Source organism: Rhinolophus hipposideros, assembly GCF_964194185.1.
Source record: "Rhinolophus hipposideros genome assembly, chromosome: 3".
In the NCBI taxonomy this organism is placed as follows: domain Eukaryota; kingdom Metazoa; phylum Chordata; class Mammalia; order Chiroptera; family Rhinolophidae; genus Rhinolophus; species Rhinolophus hipposideros.
In genome coordinates this window covers 97,253,216-97,273,247 of record NC_138049.1, presented here as the reverse complement: position 1 = coordinate 97,273,247, position 20,032 = coordinate 97,253,216, and the positions used below count along the sequence as shown (strand labels likewise).

Sequence of the window (20,032 nt, the reverse complement as noted above, 5' to 3'; positions counted from 1 at the left end):
AGACAAGAACAGAATTAAATCAAAATGGGTCTCATCTTTTCAAAGTGGACATGAAAAGTCAAACTGAACGCAGTGAAAGGTAGAAGCACATTCCAGGCTCCTTGACGAGAGAAAGGGCTTCCTGGAATTTCCGACTTTTAGGAACAAAAGGACTCAGTTTTAAGACACAGTTCTCTTCTCAACAAAGAATTCCTCTCCTGCCCCCCCCCCACCCCTACTTCTAGTTTTCTCCCCCAGCTCTGGTCTCTCCGCACTCACCATGGTCGCTCCTCTTCCGCACCAAAGGCTGCCTACGCCTGGCCCTGCGCTGCGGAGCCCGCGCCGTGACACGGCAGCCCTGCGGGCGCGTCTCCCCACCACACGCCTGTGCGGCCCAGTCTAGCCCGGTTCGGCATCCCACAGGACGGCCCCGGCTTCGCTTACCCCCGTCCCCTTCCCTCAGTCCCCATCTCATCCTTCAAACCCGGGCCCCTCTTCCTGGCTCTCCTCACGGGTCCGCCGGCCGTCAGCCCCGTCTCTTCGCCTCACCGTTTGTACCTCGGACCCTGCGGAACCCCGTCAGTCGCCACAATTGCCCCGTCAGCCTGTCCCAGACCGCCGTCACCTCTCAGCCCCTTCCTCTCTGCAGCCCTACAAACGCCCCATCCCTCCTCTGCTGCCCCCCACCCCCCACGACGCTCCGACCCCTAGCCCCACCCGGTCCGCGCAGCCCAGGGTCTCGCCCACCTTCTCGCACTTTGAGGACTCCACCCCCAGCGCCCCCCGCTGCCCCACACCGTGCTCAGCAGCGCGCCTTCTCACCCCGGCCGCCGGTCCCAGCCCTCCGGCGCATCCCGCCCGGCGCTCGTTCACACCCTCGTCACGTCTGGCTCTTAGTCACCCTCTCTCCTCGGCGCCCAACTACTGCCCCGGCTCTGCCCCCGTGCCGCCACTTCCAAGCCCCTCACCAGCACCGCTCACGCCACCGCCGCCCCACAAAGCTTGCCCCTTCAGACCCTCGCTCTCCCTCCTCAGCCCAGGAGCCCTCTTCCAAGCCCCGGCTCGCCTCACCGCGTCGCCTGCCCGGCTGACTTCCTTACTACCCGCCCCGCTTTCTGCCTCCTTCCCACCTCCTTGGCTGGCTTGTCCTCACTCTCCCCTCGCTGCCTCTAACCCTTTCTCCCCTTAGTCCTCCTCATCCCCAGACCCGTGGCCCCCAAGCCTCCCTTCCCCGCTCGACCCAGGGCTTCCCCCCGGACCCGGTCGTCGCCCACCCCGCCAAAACCCAGCGCCGGCGCGCCTGGGCTGCCGGCTCTCGCCTCCCGCCGGCCCCCGCCCCGGGCGCCCCCAGCCCGCCGGCGCCGCGGTCCCGCCCCCTGCCGCCGCTCCTCCCGCCCGCGAGGCGCGCGCCGCCTTTGTCGCCCCTCACCCGGTGTGTGAGGATTTGGCTTCTTTAAAGGGGAGGGCCACTGTGCCGGAGACTCCTGTCCCCGCCTCCAAGTCTTAGAACGGGCCCCCCGGCCGCCGCGTCCTCCCCGGTCCCCGTCCCCCCACCCCCTGGAGCTACCCCCTTTGCCACCTCCCCACCTCCTCGGCCCCCTCCCCCGACCCCCCCGTCTATTTACCGCCATCATCAGCACGCGCGAGCTGTCACCAGGGCGCGAGACAACCGAACGCGGCCCCGCCCCCTGCCCACCCATTGGCCCGTCCGCCGGAGCCCCGCCCCCCGGACCCCGCATTGCGCCAACGGCGCAGCGCTGGGCACCGACCTCGGCACAGACGTCTGCTCCGAGGGTTCGCGCCACCGGCGCAAAGTTTAGGGTCAGCCACAAACGCGAGGCCGGCTTGAGCCTAGCGTAAGGAGCGGCGGCGTAGAAGGGCGTTGTGAATCGCGGGTCGAAGTTTGGTTGAAGCACAGGAGGGTAAATAAGGAGGTTTCCAGACAAAGAGACTCTTAAAGGTACCGAGTCTGGTGTCTGTCCCTCCTCCTTAAAGGGCCAGAGACTCTACCGAGCCCATCTCCGCCCCCTTCGCCTAAGTCCTTCAGTCGCGGAACAGTTAACGGAATTTTTACAACAGTTCCCCGCACTCTTTTTTTGAAGCTCCTTTAACATCTCTCCCACTGACAACGGGAAAAGCCTTTCTCACTATCCCGTCTACGTTTTCATGTTGTTCCTGTTGAAAGACTAAGTTTTAACCGTGTCGTACAGAAAGAAGCAGCCTCCTAGCCAAGGGATTTCCAGAGGCGCGTTTGCAAAAGTTACTTACTATTGGCTCCCACACGCGCGAGCACGTGTCTGACTTTTGCCACTGATGCCCCAGGCGGGATTCAGCTGTTTTATGGAAATCCCAAGGAAGAGGTTTGCATCCCGTACGCAGAAGACGTTCAGCAGATGGTCGGAATGGAGACCAGAGGGAAAGAACGGCAGCTATTTCTACAAGTCTTCTCTGCTTCTGGGGTGCATTGTCCTGACATAACTTGCGGGGGCGGGGGGGAGGTGATGACGTTACCCCAAATAAGACCAACACTGTTACATCACCCAACACAAGGCTAATGTAATGTGTAAAGCAAGTAGAGGCTTACATTTAAGCATAAAGACAAGGAAAAAAATAAACATCAGTTATCAGCTACACTGGCTCAAGGCTACACACCTGTAAATGTGAAATAAAGGACAAACGCCAAAGAACAATAAAGTAAGAAAAGAACATGTGCATGTGTAAGCACGAAACTATAATGCCTGCAGCCAATCATAATTAAGCAGGAAAACATTTCCAAAGATAACTAACGTGGACATTTTTAAAAGAGGTTGGATGGAAGGAAAGACCTGGGATTGATTTGGTGAGGATTTCTCATGTGATTGAAGAGTTCAGATTTAGACTACAAAGGGAATGCTGAATTTTAGATCTATCACCTTTAACATACTTTTCTTTAATTTTTTAAAGAGTTTATTTGAACCAAAACCAATGACATATGCAGGGGAACAAGCTCACCAATGCTCTCTCTTTAAGAAATTCTTATCTTACATTATATATAACTCTTTAATTATCTATTTCCTCCCCTTACTCCCCAAATCCCCCAAGAAAATTCTTGGCGAATAAAGATTGTATCTTATTCAATGTTAATTCTCTAAAAAAGATCCTGACACATAATTAGTGCTTTTGTTGAGTGAAGGATTTGGAAGACATTTAAGACTTCTGAAGGAAGGGATGCTCTCAGAATAGCAATCTAGGGGGGCAAGATTCTCGGTGCTGTGAGCATGTATTAGAACAGGATTCTCTAAGTGTGGCCTGTGGAGGCCTAGGGATCCCTGAGACCCTTTCAGGGTCTCTGGGATCAAAACTATTTTCATAATAATATTATTTGCCTTTGTCACTCTGATGAGATTTGCACTGATAGAAAAGTAACGATAAGTAAAATTGTTGCTACCTTAGCACAAATCAAGGCAATGCCACTAAATTGTACCAGCAGTCAAGGTATTCTTCACTTCCACCCATGAACAGGAAAAAACTACCTGTTTCACTTAAGGAAATCCTTGATGAAACACTAAAAATTATTTGTTTTAAGTACACATCTTTTCAATACCACTCTATAGATATACGCATAAAGCACTTCTGTTCCTTACCTAAATACAGTGTTTTTCTTGAGAAAAAGCACTTAAGCAATTTCCCTGAATTTTGAGCTGAATTAGCAACTTTCTTCGTGGAATATCATTTTTATTTGAAAGAACAGCTCACAAATAAATCAAAGTGATTCAGCCTTGGGTATCTGACATTTTCTCAAAAATAAAGTGAGCCTGACATCATTTGTTAGCAATGATCAAACTCAAGCTTTCAAGCAAAATTTAGAATTTTTTTGAAAACTTGTATCCGCTACTGTGGCTTAATAGCTTTCCAAGACTTTTCTGATGAGACTGGTGGTGATATTAACAAATACAATTTTTTGGTATTGCATCATGAAATGTGCTGACATTTAAAAGATTTGCTGTATTTTCTAAATGACCAATGCATGATGCTACAAAATCAGACATCAGTAAAAGATCCCTTCAAAGTTCAAAACAAACCAATGAATGTTTATAGTAGAGTACAAAAAGTTTGAGGTTGTACATTGCAACAAACCTTTAGCGGACTTGTGATATAGTATCAAAGAATATCCACAATTGTCTGAAAAGGTAACATACTCTGCCTCTTTTTCTTTTTTTTTTTTTTTTTTTCTCTGCCTCTTTTTCAAATGTGTGAGGTTGGATTTTCTTCATATTCTTCAACCAAAACAACAAATGTCAACAGATTGAATGCAGATAAGAGAATTCACTCTCTTCTATTATGCCAGACATGCAGATTTGCAAAAATATAAACAATGGCACTCTTCTCACTAAATTTTTTAAATAGTATTTTTCATTCACTATTTTATGTTAACATACGATGGGTTTGTTACCTTTAAATGAATAAGTGCTTTCATTTTTTTCATTGTAAGTTTTAATAAGGTAAATATCAATAGATATAACCTATATAACAAAAGCTCTTTGGGGTACTCAATAATTTTTATGAGCATCAAGGAGTACTGAAACCAAAATGTTTGAGAATTGTGTATTCGATGGAAGCAGAACGAATAAGAAAGCTATTTTCAATAATTCAAATATGAAAAGACTATGTGCAGGATAGCTAATAAAAGGTTTTATTGTAGCTTCAGTTAAAAGAGTTTAGGTGGGGCCGGCCCAGTGGCTCAGGCAGTTAGAGCTCCATGCTCCTAACTCCCAAGGGTTCGATTCCCACGTGGGCCAGTGGGCTCTCAACCACAAGGTTGCCAGTTCAATTCCTCGAGTCCCGCAAGGGATGGTGGGAAGGGCCCCCTGCAACTAAGATTGAACACAGCACTTTGTGCTGAGCTCCGAATGGCTCAGTTGGTTGGAGGGCGTCCTCTCAACCACAAGGTTACTGGTTCGACTCCCGCAGGGGATGGTGGGCTGTGCCCCCTGCAGCTAGCAACGGCAACTGGACCTGGAACTGAGCTGCGCCCTCCACAACTAAGATTGAAAGCACAACAACTTGACTGGGAAAAAAGCCCTGGAAGTACACACTGTTCCCCAATAAAGTCCTGTTCCCCTTCCCCAATAAAATCTTTAAAATAAAATTTTAAAAAAAGAAAAGGCTATTTTTTTTTAAAGATTTTATTGGGGAAGGGGAACAGGACTTTATTGGGGAACAGTGTGTACTTCCAGGGCTTTTTTTCCAAGTCAAGTTGCTGTCCTTTCAATCTTAGTTGTGGAGGGCGCAGCTCAGCTCCAGGTCCAGTTGCTGTTGCTAGCTGCAGGGGGCACAACCCACCATCCCCTGCGGGAGTCGAACCGGCAACCCTGTGGTTGAGAGGACGCGCTCCAACCAACTGAGCCATTCGGGAGCTCAGCGGCAGCTCAGCTCAAGGTGCTGTGTTCAACCTTAGTTGCAGGGGGCGCTGCCCACCATCCCTTGCAGGACTCGAGGAATTGAACTGGCAACCTTGTGGTTGAGAGCCCACTGGCCCATGTGGGAATCGAACCGGCAGTCTTCGGAGTTAAAAGCACAGAGCTCTAACCACCTGAGCCACCGGGCCGGCCCAAAGATAGCCTTTTCTACCCTACTTATTTTTTTTTAAAGCCCAGCCTCTTTTCCTTTACACTATATTATAGGAGAACAAGTAAAATCTCATCACTACGAATTAGTATTAAAAACATTTCCATGCTCAACAGATGGTCCATACAACTGTGCTCATTGATCTGGTTGCGAATCCTTTCTCTGCACACTCTCTCCACACGGTTCATTCTCTTATTACAATAGTCTTTGCACTGGAGAATTTTAACCTGCCACTACGTAAGGACCCCATAACTTCCCATCTTAAACATCCTAACCAAACACCAATACCTTCAGAACCATTAACAGATGTAAGAGCAGAGACATCTCTTTGCCTACAGAGCACTCTGTCCACATCTGTTCTCCCCTGAGCCTCTCAAGGAGCCAATGCAATACGGCAAATCAGCAGCATTGTTCCCACTTTACAGATGAGACGCAGAAAGGCCGACCTGATTGAAGTGACCTGGCAGGCTGGGAACAGTACTATGGCTAGCACCTAGCCACCTGTCTCCTAATTCATGTTCTCTCCCCTCGGGGGCTGCCTCAGGACACCTGTCGCCTCTACATCCCTAGCCTTGCCTTTTCTGAATGACAAAAGACGTCCAAAACTGAATTCTGCCTTTGGGACAATCTAGGACATAGAAACGTGGTCTTTAGTATTGTATTTAGTATTGTATTATATCTCTTTTTTAAAGCCTCCAAAGACAATTCAGTAGAATTCATATTAACCTTAAAAACAGGTCTATGCTATCGGATGGGGCAGAAATGTGTCAGGGAATAAAAAGAAAATTAGGAATCTTTGCCCTAGTCTAAGAATTATTTTTTTAACTTTTATTTTATTTTAAGTGTGTTTTCTCAGGACCCATCAGCTCCAAGTCAGTAGTTGTTTCAATCTAGTTGTGGAGGGCACAGCTCACAGTGGCCCATGTGGGGAATGAACCCGCAACCCTGGTGTTACGAGCATCGTGCTCTAACCAGCTGAGCTAACCAGCCGCCCCTAAGAATTTTTTTTAACTTGCCAATTTCATCAGAGAGTCTAGGACAGAGGTGTCCAAACTGCGGCCCACAGGCCAACTGCAGCCCATGATCCATTGTTAATTGGTCCGCAGCAAATTCCTAAAATATATTTAGTTTACTTAAATAAACCAGGTGAGGCAATACGTACTTCACCTCAAGTGAGTGGCCCGGCTGTTTGTGTATTTTACCGCATATGGCCCTTGGTAAAAAACGCTGAAAAAGGTTTGGACACCCCTGGTCTAGGAGCCATTTCTCTGCCTCACCAATTACATCTTTCTGAAAAATGAAAATATACTCATTATGCCAAATTGCATTACAACAGAATAATTTTCAGATCCCATGGAGTGTGTCATAATGGAAGAGCAACTCCTGGGGCCACCAAGAAAGCTGTAAAGATTGCTTCATTCATATTTACTCCCACTCATTTCTACAAAGTTGTGTGTATGTGTATGAAGAGACAAGAGAAGGCAGAACCTATAGGAAAGTAAGAGCAGGACAGCAGTCCAGCTTCCCAGAAACTGAATGTCCTGAAGGACTCCACAATGAAGGAGGGACTTCCCTGGAGAGAACCCCAGATGAGGGGTCCAAAGGGCAGGGCACGCTGTTGCTCACAATGAGCCAGTTGGATGTATCTCATCCGGGTTTCCCCTTTGTCTTCCTGCTGTTACCCTTCAGGGGCTGTTCTCCCTTTAGAGACTCACTGTTTGGATCATGGATCTTTGAGATACTCTCCTGACCTGTGTCAATTCTATTCCCCGCAAACTGCACATGCACACAAAACCATGTCCAAGTTCAAGGTATCTCAGGCCTCCTGAGGCTCGCCTCGGGGATTCATACCCTGCAGTAAGATTAGAACTCCTACTTTAGAGACACTCCATCCAGCACCAACTAATGATAAATTCCCTCATTAAGTACAATACAGTCTCCACAGTATGGGAGGGAAAAAGCAGGTATGTTTTGTTTTGATTTTTGTCTCAGAATGAGGAAAGGGATGAAATACAGAGGGAAGGATTTTCCTAGATGAGGCCAAGTCAAGGGACGGTGGAAAGATGAGTACTGAATGCTGGCCACAATCGCCGACTTAAAGGGTCCCTTCCAACCGGCGAGGCTGAATTTGGACTGCTCTGCACAATGGAAGAAACCCACCGTGGGAGAGAGTCCACCCCCAAGAAGTCACTGCTCAACGGCCAAAGACACCAACCCCTAGGATAGGACCCAACTTGTAATACAACTGCTTTCAGCCATTACACATGGCAGTTGTGACTGGGGCCTGCAGCCCAAGGTACCCACACAACAGCAGATAAGGAGAGGGAGACTGTGATGAGGGAAAGGCAGTACTGGGAGTCACAGGTATGAGCTTGGAGACAGAGAGGAGATATACACCGGGGGCACCAAAAACATGTCTACAAGCGGACACTTTGGTCAGTGTTGCTCAAGCAGTAGTTCGCCATCATCAGAAGTGTCTGGATGCTGATGATAACTAACCACTTTGAGCACCTCCTGTAACTGCAGACGTCAAACGTGACTTGCATTCACCCTTTGTGATTGGTATATATTGAGTATTACAATTTTAACAGTTTTCCTTTCTTAAAATGTGTCTACATTTTTTGGCACCCCCAGTATATCAGTCTTGCCTGGCTCTAGATTTGTCAATGTCCTCTCATGTTCAGCCTCCAGCCTTTCCTATGCTCTATTTTAAGAGTCTTAATGTTTGACAGCCGGAGGACATGTTTATGTGGGAATTCGAACTGCTCCTCTTACCCTCCAGGATTTGGAGAGAAATGTTCACTACCTCATCCCGAAGCCTCAGCCATGAATATGGACACACTGGGCTGGCATAAAGTGGCATCAGGGAGGAGTGGTCAGTTTCTAGGTATTTCCTTCAGCGGAGCAGCGACACTAACAGATGGTCTGGGGCAATGTGACTATTTGACATTCAAGATCTGAGGAGAGCAAGCAGGAGGCAGCACGGGGACAGATACAGAGAATCAGACCAGCACAGGAGAGACCAAAGGAAAGCAGAGCCAGAGTAGAAACGTTAATGGATACAGGAAATGGACTAGACCCAAAGTAGACCATAGTGTTTCCCCAAATCCCAGCAATTGCCTTTTGCTCCCACAAATTTGTCATTTGTAGGTATCACCTGTACTATGACTTAATAGTTCCCTTTAAATGGACTCTTAAAAAAAAAATCAAAAAAACTTATCCCAAGGAATAAAGAGCTAGCTATATTTTTCTCTACTGTAAGACATAAGTACTGCTATAAAAATGTTTTCCACGTTCTCCCTAAAATCCCCTGCCACCACACAGAGTCCCGGTGCCACACTTGGACACATGCTAGTAGCCAGGAGTAGTCCTGAGTCTGAAGTTTGGTCCTAACTCCAGCCTCGTCTCTCAGCATGACCTTTCTGGGGTCCACCGCCTCCCCATCTTATAGTGAAAGAGAAGTAGGTGAGCCCCCCAGCTGCCCTGCCTCCCTCTGTCACAGCTGGCAGATCTCCAGCTCTGGCGAAGGTACCCACCAAGGTGACTTGTTAGCAGGGTCCTAGAAATTTCCCAGTTTTTGATCTTTCAAGGGTAGCTACAGATAGAAAAAGGGGTAATGCATCTGGAAGCAAAAGAAGCTGGGTAGGAAGACAGCCTGGTGTAGAAGGAAGAACGTGAGACTTGAACCCAAAAATATGGCATCTACATTTACCAGTAAAGTTTAAGTTTTGTCGTTTATAAAAGGAGGATAACCATGCCCTTTTTCCTTAAATGAATACATTTGCTCCTCAACTTTCATTCAACCTGAACTTTCAAAAATTTGTATACTGACAATCCTAAACTACTCTGGAAAACCCCATTCAGATTTGCACACAAAAGCTGGAAGACATTTGGGCCCTTCCCACTAGTCACCAGTTCAGTTTTGGCGACTTGGCAAGGGAATGCATATTGATTAAAATGTATCATATTTTTCAGTGATAAACTTCCTTTAATTGACACAAAGGTACCCAAGGTGGCAGTTCTAAAAGCTTGACCTGTGTTCACTGGACTTAACATTGGCCAATGTATGCTCAAGGCAAGGGAAAAGAACAAAAGTGAAGAACGCTGGTGTGTAGGAGCCACAACTGTGTCTCACAGGCAAAGTATAGTTCGGGAGTTTATACTATTTTTTAGATTTTAGGGAACAGAGTCCCTCCTTATAAGGCATACGTCTGAATCGTATTTACACTTGATTTTTATATATTATCAGGAACACATTATGTTCAAAATGCTGTCTCATAAATGCTGTCATAAAAAACTAGAGGCAACCCACAGAAAACTGAAAACAGATAAATCTGGACAAGAACAAATATAAATCAGAAAGCCAAAAACGTAAGATCTGTGCATTTTATTGTACGTAAATGGTATCTAAGCTATACCTCAATTTAAAAAAAGCAAAACAAAACAAAGAAATAAACAAAAAACCAGAGGGAGGTGAGAACAAAAAATGCAGATGACAGGTCCTGCAGTTATAAAGTTGAACTGAGCTGCCTGCCAGCCAGGGCTAAAAGGGAAACGTGACCACTACCTGATTCTTCTTGCAGAGGCTTAAGATTCCGGCCCTTGGGTCTGAAAACACTCTCTAGGTGCCTTCAAGGAGGGACAGTACCCTGAGGACAACACGGCAGTATGTACATTAACACGTTTCCTAAGAGCATCTCTGACTGTGTGTCTCAATGCTAGCCGGACTGAACACTTCTGCAGCAGAAGGGTGGGCAGGCAACGGCAGTCACATGAGCAGCATGGAGGTCCGACAGAGATGAGGAGAAAGAGCTCAGGAAAGCATGAAGCACCGCGCAGGTACCAGGTCGCTGTTCTAACACTAAGCTCTGGGCACGTGAGAACCAGAGGGGCCTTGATGCTGAGACGTAGGCTTGGGGTGACCCTGGAAGTGGCTCTGGCATCAGCCCTATCCCTATCCAATCCATGAACAAATGGCTTAGTTACAGGAGGTCCTAACTGCAAAACAGCACCAAGAGCATTCCTGGGCACGTCTACTGAGCTCCACGGGGCAGAGGCCATGAACTGGGCGCCCGCATCCATTTTCTTCTTCATCTTTTAGTCACAGAATCCCGAGTTTGGAGTGGGCACATAACTACGCAACTAAGAGGCTCTGTAGCCCAGTACGCCTCTCAACAAAGTGTGGCCACAGAGCTTGGGGCAAGTCCAGGTCACACCCTTAAAAGAAAAAAACCTGCATTTTTCTCTCTTTCCTCAGTGGAATGTGGACATGAGGCTGATGAATCTGCTTTGACCTTACAGGCAGGGAAAAGACGGGGCGAGGTGGGTGGAGGGGAGGGGATGGGACTGAACAAGATAGAAGGAAACCACGTTCCTGACGACCTTGTAGAGTTAAATCTGCACTGGACCATCCGACTACCTCTGTATTCTCAGAAGAGAGAAAACGAACCTTTTATGAAGAGCCACTCTACTTCTGATTCTCTTTGTTCTAGTAGCTTAGCCTGTGGCTTTATAGAATTCACAACAGAATCAAAAGGTGTCAGAGACAGACAGACTTCAAAAGACTCAGGCGACACCCAAAGAAATGCAACTTGCAATTCACTTCAGCCAGCAAGTCGGAAAAGAACAGCCTCCCAACACGTTGTGCCTCCTACTCCTTCTGCCGGAGACACGCAGCCGCACCCTTGAGTAGAGCAAGAGCCTTTATTACAGCCCAGCCCGGACACAACGTACAGCCTGTGCGCTGCGGGCCACGGCCAAATCCTCCCCAGCTGGAGACACAGACTACCTTCGCCACCGACACTGGCAGGGCCACCCCTGTCCTACCTTTTCCCCTAAAGCAGGACAGCGCCAAACTTCGCTCTTCGTCATTATCACTCTTGAGGATGGGCCAGGTCCAGTAAGGCGTGGGGTAAACCAGCTATCGGGGGGCTGTGAGTAAGGGTCAGGGGAGGGGAGTCCGGAGCCCCAGATCAAAAGCCACGCTGGGAACAGGAGAGGGAGAGAGGCCTCCATTCTGCCCCGGGTTTCTGGGGTCCCGGGGCCTGAGGCTGCAGCACCTGCTCCTCCTGTGGAGTCCCCTGGTGACAGCCCCGCCAAGTCGCTGCTAGTCACTAACGCATTCCAGCCACCGGCACCTGCTGCTGCTTGCGGACCTTGTTGAAGAGCTCCATGTACTGGGCCATGGTATCTGCTGGGCTGTAGACCACATCGTGTCTGCTGCCAAACACCGCGGGAGCCCCGGGCGTGTGGCTGCCGAGGAAACTCTGTAGAAACTCAAGCAGCAGGCTCCAGCAGTCGCTAGCTACCACGCAGGGGCCATACTCCACCTGGGGACCAAAGGGATAGAGAATGAGGGTGAGTGCAGGCAAGGAGGAGGGCTTCTGCTCCCCTCGCGCCTCTGGCCCCCGGCTCCCACGTTCCCCAACCCCGAGCCGACACACATCTTGTAGCAGTGTTGCTGTACAGGAAACAGTCAACCCAACACCAGGGATTCGACACACCAGCATCACTCCTTTTTGGCCCCTCTGACATTCTCATCTTAGAGTTATCAACCCCCCGCCTGCCCATAAGCGGCAGATCTGGGATTATCTCCGAACTGGACAGGCCCTGCTGCGCTGGGTGAAAAGCCAAGGGGAGCTCAGATAAATTCTGAGAAAATGAAGAGCAAAAGAAGGTGAGTGAGTGAGTGAGTGAGAGTGAGAGAGAGAGAGAGAGAGAGACAGAGAGAGAGAGAGAGTTGGGGGATCAACAGAGAGCAAAGCAGACACATATGCTCATAGCCTCTTGAAGACCAAACATGACTCCCAAGGTGGACCTGGCATGAGCTCTGACCCTAAGGAATCATTTCCTGACCAAAGGGGCCGGGCCAAAGGACACATATCTTTGACTTTCTCATTCCTCTCCCCTAATTTGTCACTGGAGAGACGGCAGGAGGGAATTATTAGTAACCATAAGGAGAAACAAGTAGAGAAACAGCTGGAGTGTGTTTGTACTACAGAGTTGGAAACATAGAGCACAAACAGCAGGTCGCCAGTGGGTCTCAGCAAACGCAAGGTATGTCACAAGCTGAAAAGGGTCAGGCAATCTTGGCCCGCATGGTCCCTAGAGTTTTAGAGCAGTAATTACCACTAATACCCTTTTCTCCAGGATGCTTTTCAGGACTTATCGGTCCCGACATGTGAAGTCCCTCCTTAAATGCTACCGCTGTGGGACAGACACAATCCCCCGTCAGCAGTCATCTCGTTGGCCTGAATTCCCAGAGCGCTCTGTGCCTCTTTCATGACATTTCTTATAGACTAATTTCAAAGACAGTTAGTGTGTTCCGACCTTGTTCTCTTACTAAAACCATAAATTTGCACAAGGCAGGTCCCATAGCTTTTCTTTTTTTATCTCACACAGTGCTGGGCGCATGGTAGATTGTGGCCTCTCGCTGGTCCCAAAGCCAGCTACTGCAACACCTCCCTTGGCTGTTTTCAACCCATACCTCTAAGATGACGTCATCACACCCCCCTCAAAGATGCAGTCTTTCCACCGTGAGAGAAAGTGGATAGGAAGGCAAAAGGAAAAGCACGTCTTTGCTACACAACTTTGGAGACCTGTCTTAAAGCACAGTTAGGGCCCATCACCCCCAAAGTTAACGGCACCAAAATTTGCCCTGGTCTGCTCCACTCCTTCCTGGGATGAGTGACCGATCCCCCCACATAATTCACCTGCCTCCCTTGACCACCCCTTCCTTTCTCTAGCAAGCCAGCCTTCCTAAGCGTCCCACCTGCTGTGAGCACAGCTTCCCATTCCCACCCTGGGCTCCACGGTCCTAAAATGATTCAAAAAAGGAGAGGAGGTGCAGAGAGAGGGGGCGCAGCCGCCGTGGAGACATGGAGCAGGGAGGCAGCGTCTGCGCTCAGGGGGCCGTGGACGTCTGCGGAGCCTGCAGCACACGCTGCTCCTGCTTCCCCGAGGGCTTACCTCCACGGAGATGCCTCGGGCACTGGGCCCCATGGTGACTGTGCCCACCTTCACCAGGAAGTCACAGTACTGGTAGCGGGTGCCCCGGGTCTCAATCTTGCTGGCCTTGGCGCTCTGGAAGAAGCCCTTGAGCTTCACCATGAGCACGTCAAAATTGGCGTCGGCGACGAGGCAAGGGCCGCCCTCAAAGAGGGCGAAGCAGCTCAAAGGGAACTCCGAGTTGTGCATCACGTACATCAGCTTCCCGGGCTGCCCTGCAGGGACGGAGACCCGACTCAGCAGCGAGACCCTCGCCAGCAAACTCCGCAACCGAGTCAAAGGCCGGGAACGAGGCCAGGTGGTAAGCTTGGGGGAGGGGAGGGCCCCCTTCCCAACAGCCTTATCTGGAGAACAGCAGGCCAGGCAGCATGGGGTCAACCCCACCCCCTCTCCAGAGAAAGGTAAGGGGTACGCAGTGAATTTCGCTCGCATTGACAGCTGAATTCCTAAGTTGAGTGACGGGCTCACAGATGGATGCTTCATGATGACGATCAGTAACTCACAGAGACTGTACCCAGCCTTTTATGTAATCCCGTGTGACATAACAAGGAAAACAAAACAAAAGTAACGGCATTTCAGTACGCCAAATACTGCCCACCCCTACCTTCTCTGACCTCCCCCATCTTGGAAATATAGGAAGGGGCCCCAAAGATGCAGCAAAGGGGAGTATTTGAGCCTGAGGTTGGGAAGGCGGGCCAGAGCCAAGCTGGGCTAAGCCAAGCTGAGCATATGACTCAAGAAGTCAGGACTTCATCTTGAAGGCAACGGTGAACCCTGGGACAATTGTAAGACGCCAGCTGATGTGGGAAGGCAGCAGTACACTACAGCAAAAAGAATCAGGACCTGGAATCAGAAGATCTAGTGTCAGGCCCACCCCTTGCAGTCTCTGAGAAACGAGTTTTCTCACTGATTGCTATCGATTTTCTGCAAGGAGCAAAGAAAGCTATTCGTGTATTTGGTTAAGTGGAAAACGGAAGGCGGCAAAAAATGGAAAGCAAGATTCCTCTCTCATGTACTACAAGGGTTAATGAACAGACTGCCACAATCCCAAACGTTTAGTAAGTAGGTAAACCATCCCCAACGCTGTGCTAGGGCTTAGGAGGCATACGAGTAGATGACGCAGTCCCTGGACTCGAGAACCTGACAATTTCACTAGAAATAGGCAGAAAACAAAAAAAAACAAGAGAGACAATTAAACAAAAGTGCTTACCTGGGACAGACCAGTAGTCTTTTGGAAAGAAGGAAAGGCTTCAGAGTAGGGAGAACTCAAAGTGGGCAAGAGTCAGCAGAAAAAAACTCATGGAGGAAATAAGACTTGAACTAGCACATGAAAAGAGGGTAGGACTCAGCCACACAGAGAAGGAAAGAAGACATTCAAGGCTGGAGTAAGTACAGCCATGGAAGAGAGAAGGGAGTAGAGGAGCAGGGGCTGCTGTGACCTCTATAGAGGCCCCAACTCCGCTGCCACTTCCTCAACACAACGGGCTCTGCACAAACCTCTCCCCACCTCCCTCCTGATTGCTTGCTGCCAGTTCATACCTTTCACAGCCTGATAAATCCAGTTCAAGCACTTCAACCCTCCAAACAAAAGACATCGGAGTTGGTCTGTCATTCTGTTCTTGCGCAAACTCACTGTGACTACACACTTAATTCATCTAAGTTGGCAGGTGTTCTTGCTATCTTGAAAATATTTTGAAAATCAACTAAGGTTTTTTTAATCAAGAAGGCACTTCCAGTTGTTTGTATTTTTAATCACAACAAAGTACTTTCTTATCTGCACAAATCAAGCAGAACCAGCTACTGTCCCCCTTTTATAGATGAGGAAAATGAAGCTAATGGACCCAGACCAGCAGCACCCCCTGGGAACTTGTTAGAAATGCAAATGATCCATCCCACCCTAGATCTACTGAGTCAGAAAGTCGGGGAGCAGGGACAAGCCATCTGCATTAACACACCCTCCGGGAGATGCTAACGGCCAGTGTGAGAACTGCTGGGCTAACGGCAACAGAGCCAGCAAGCGGCAAAGCTGGAACTCGAATCCACGCCTCCGGACCTAATGTTCACTGCTCTTCCCTTCCTACCCCACGTCCTGCCACGAATGTGTTGTCTCCCCCAAACAGATGGCAGCTCCTTGAAAAGAAAGGTCTGATCAGGAAAACAGAGCCCACACCAAGTCGTTTCGTGAGAGTAGTTTATCTATATACAAATGTTTTGTTTTCTAAATGCTTTCGTAATTGTTATCTTTTGATTATTATGTCCTTCCTACTGAAGGCAAAACAAATGGTAACACTGCAATTTTATAGATGATGGAACTCAGTACAGCTCAGTACAGCTACCATTTATTAAAGGTTTAGTGTATGACAATCTCCGTTCTAAGTGCTTTGCATGTATTAACTTATTTAATTAGCACAACACTGTAAAATGATTATCTTCATTATACAGATAAGAAAATTGTATTGGGAAAGGTGCAAAAACAGAGCATTACCAGATCTTATGGTTTCATAAGAGAGGATTTAATACAGGGAATGAAATACAGGGGTTAGAAGAACTAAAAAGCCAAATGGAATAATAAGATCATCCCAAGATTAGCAACACAGGGAGCCACTACTATCCCTACGGCTGGAAGGAAAAAGAGAAGATGTGCTGTCATTAGAGCCAGGAATGAAGGCTGCCTAGCAGGAGCTAGAACCAAGGAGGAGACACAGCCAGAGACACTCCCCAAAGCACAGGGAGAGTGATACTGGGGTTTCCCTTTCTCCCTTTCATCTTCCCCAGTGCCTCTCTGGCCAAAGGTAGCTAAAAAGGGGTGGCTGGTAAATGCAGTTTGCAGGGAAAATTCAAGGAATGGACCTATGGGGAAATAGACAAATGATCAGCCCCGAAACAGCCACAGGTTGCGCGACTAAGCTAAGTGAGAGCTGGGACACAGTTACCTGGTTGCATATCTAGACTCGCAATCACCATGCGACGGAACTGTCCAAGGTAAAGTTACTGCAGAGCCAAGACTAAGAGGACCCAGATTCCCTAACTCAGTCAGAGATGCTCTTTGCCTCCTTAATACCACCACCACCACCACCCACAGCCCATCTCACCTCTTAATACATTTAAAACAAAAGCTGATTCATTGGTCAAGGTTATGCTAAGGAGATACCTAAGGCCACATCTCCGGGTGAGATGTGGGAAACAGGAAGCCTTTCTGCAGAAAGTTCTAAAAACTCTAAAGCTCTAGTAGAATGCTACACAAAGATTTATGAGTCTGAAAGGAGACCGTCTCAAACTTCAGAGACATAAAGAACATCTAGGAAGCTTGTTAAAATGTAGCTTATGAGACCTGCAACACCGCTCAGTTAGCAAGCAGGGCCAAGAAACTGCGCCTGTAACAAGTAACCCAGATGATTTTGCTGTAGTTAGTGACCAACTCTCTGAGAAACATTGCTTTAAAAGTGCAAAAAGACTAAAACATAGGCCCCGTCTAAGAGCTAAGTGACCAAGAATTAATGAATTCAGAAACACATCTGCCACCTGTTCAAGAATACCGTCCTCGGGGTGGCCCGTTAGCTCAGTTGGTTAGAGCGTGGTGCTGATAACACCAAGTTGCCACATAGGCCACTGTGAGCTGCGCCCTCCTTAAAAAAAAAAAGAGAGAAAAAAAGGAAAAAACCACCACCCTCGGAGAAGAGCAGAAAGATTCCAATGAACACAAACACCTGTCAGCTCCAAGCCACGTTTCCAGCCATCTTGCAGACCCATCTCACTGACCTTGGCTGCCCAGAGTTGAGGCGGCCGTGTGATAGGTCTCACAGTCCACACAAAACGTTCCTTGCTTCTCTGCGCCCAGCATCTCCAACTTCCGGGTGAGGAGCTCCACGGTCTGCTGGACACTCTTGCCCTCAGCCACAGGCATCTGGGACACACTGGAAGGGAGAGGACCGAAGCATTAGCACCCAGCGACACACGGGCACTGGCTGGGTCACGTGATCACCCACAGAATCACAGCCCCCAAGGTCACAAGTTACCTTAGAGACCACTTACCAGGACCCTCTCGTTTTAAAGAGGAGGAGACAGGGGACCACAGTCCCTGAGAACCAGAGCACAGGTCTCAGGTCACCAGTGCAGTGAACTTCCTACCTATCACCCCAGAAGTTCCTGAGCATGGCATGTGTGCCAACATTCAAGAGACGAGTTTAGGGCACACAAACTGAGCATTCGTTAACAGTGAGTCGTAGAACGAGAAAGGATTTCCTTGCAAGTCTTTAAGTTCTGACTGTATCACGGACAAAGTCTCAATGGGGGGGTTCGTATGTTTTTCCCAACTTTCTAACACTTTGAACGTGCACTGTCCAGCACAGCAGCCACAAGCCACACGTAGCCATTTAAACTAACAGAACAAATTAAATTACAAATTCAACTGCTCAGCGGCACTACTCGCATTTCAATAGCCACACGTGGCTGGGGTCTAATGTATTAGTGCTGACAGAACACTTCCCCAATGCAAAAAATTCTATTTGACAGCCCTAGGATCTAAGACAAAGCCTCAAGTATATAAACTTTGGGAGTGAGAGGCAATAACACGTACAAGGATTTCATCAAGACAAGAAAGCAAAAAATGTTATTTCCAAGATTTCCTCCTCTGGTGAGTGAAACTGGCTTCCTCCTCAGAGAGGGAGGTAACAATTACCAAGCCCCAACTATGTGCCAGACAGTGCCCAACGGCCTTGAGATGAATTAATTATTCCGAATCCTGACAACAGCCCTAGAAGATGTCCTATAATTTATCTCCTTGTTAAAATAAAGAAACTGAAGTACAGAGGGCATGACCAACTTGCACAACAAGGTCCCACACCGTGGTGTGGTGTAGCCAAGATTCAACGCCAGAAGAGCTGGCTCCATGTCTGTGGTCTTAACCAGCACACTAGACTGCTTCCCTAGGAATCTAGTTGCCTGTTAAAATACTTTTAAAGAAAAGAAATAGATTTCAATGAAAGCATGAATAAGTGAGAGTACAGATGGTACTTAGTTATATAAAAATCATAAAGACAGTCATATGTGACTGACTTTTGGGAGACTGCATTACTTTATTATAATCAATCAACTAAATGCAGCTATCAAAGTAGAGTCCTACTGTTGCTAAAAAGTGTTACTACTCTCCACCAGAAAAATCACGATAAACAATAAGTAATGATGATGATGATGTGCCTCATTTTGAAATATAAGAGAATCCCTACTAGGGTGAGAAGTCCCAGGAGCCTGAAAAAGTTGGTAAGGGTCCCCACAGAGAGGCCGTTCCTTCTGCCTGCATTCTCCACTGACAAAACGGGCTTCCAGGGTTGCCAGCCTCTGCGCTGCAAACTTTTCATTCCCATCCCTCACACGTTTCTTTTACACTAGAGAACTTAAGGAAGGCTCGGGATGTCAACTGTAGAAACAAAGGTGCAATCACTGACAAACCTGCGAGAACCTGGGCTACCAGGAGTTGTTCTCATAAGAGAAGCCTACGGCCGCTGACTTCAGACATCCTGGCCTCCAGCCCTCTGTGACTGGAAATGCTCACACTTACCCATTAAAGAAAAAAAAAAAAAACGCCCTGAATTTAGCATTTTGTAACTAACACCTCCAAGAGCACTAGGCCCACACCTTTCCTCGCCACTCTGACTTATAACGTTGGTGAGAAGAAAAAAAGAAAACTCCACAGAAATTAGGCCAACCATGTAATTACACATGGTGTAATGCCTGGACCCCTACATCCTGATTCCCAAAGGCTTCTTTTTTCCCTCTTTAGACCCAAGATCTTACAATGGCCAAACCAGAACCAGACACGGGCTCGTCTAACTGCATTTAGTGGGTGTAGAAAGGGGCAGGCGAAAGCCTAAAAACGAGTCTCCGGGTTGCCTATTCCACACCCGCTCCAGCCCTGCCTACAAATAGGTCCTAATCCGCACATCCTATTTCCGACCCTCAGGTTCCACCCTGGGCAGTACTATGGCCTCACCGGCAGGAAGAGGTACCAAAAAAATAAATAAACACGAAGGAGGTACCCAAACACTGATAGGTTCCTGGTCGCGGGGGGCGACCCAGGAGGAAGGCTGGCGTATCTCCAAGGAACCAGGCCCCGAGAATCCGCAGGCCTCAGGGTGTCTCCCTCACCCACACAATCCGAGGACATCTTGCTCAGCTCCTAGGGACGGCCTGCCCTGGTCCCGACCCTCCTCCCGGGGACCCTGCAGGCTCCGAGGGCCCTTCACGACCCCAAGTCCCGCCCCACAAAATCCCTTGCAGTATTACCAAGTCACTCCCATGGTGTAAGGTCAGGAGGGCGGCAGGACGCAGCAGTGGAAACGCGGAGCCTTCTGGCCGCTCACATTAGGGAAGACTCCTCCGCTGCAAGCCTCGCGGGAGGGAGGCGCTCCGGAAGTGACGTAAAAACCGAGCGCCTAGTCGT

At 48.5% G+C, this 20,032-nt stretch overlaps 1 protein-coding gene across 1 annotated transcript; it reads right to left on the bottom strand.

Moving 5' to 3' along the window:
* Window positions 1-9,958: 9,958 nt before the first annotated feature.
* MED20 (mediator complex subunit 20) lies at window positions 9,959-19,998 on the bottom strand. Its single transcript, XM_081044865.1, has 4 exons — window positions 19,876-19,998; window positions 17,353-17,507; window positions 13,555-13,808; window positions 9,959-11,915 (listed from the first exon to the last, which is right to left on the bottom strand). The coding sequence occupies exons 1-4, from the start codon at window positions 19,887-19,889 to the stop codon at window positions 11,700-11,702; spliced, it is 639 nt and encodes a 212-aa protein (XP_080900991.1). The 5' UTR covers window positions 19,890-19,998; the 3' UTR covers window positions 9,959-11,699.
* Between the last annotated feature and the right edge of the window lie 34 nt (window positions 19,999-20,032).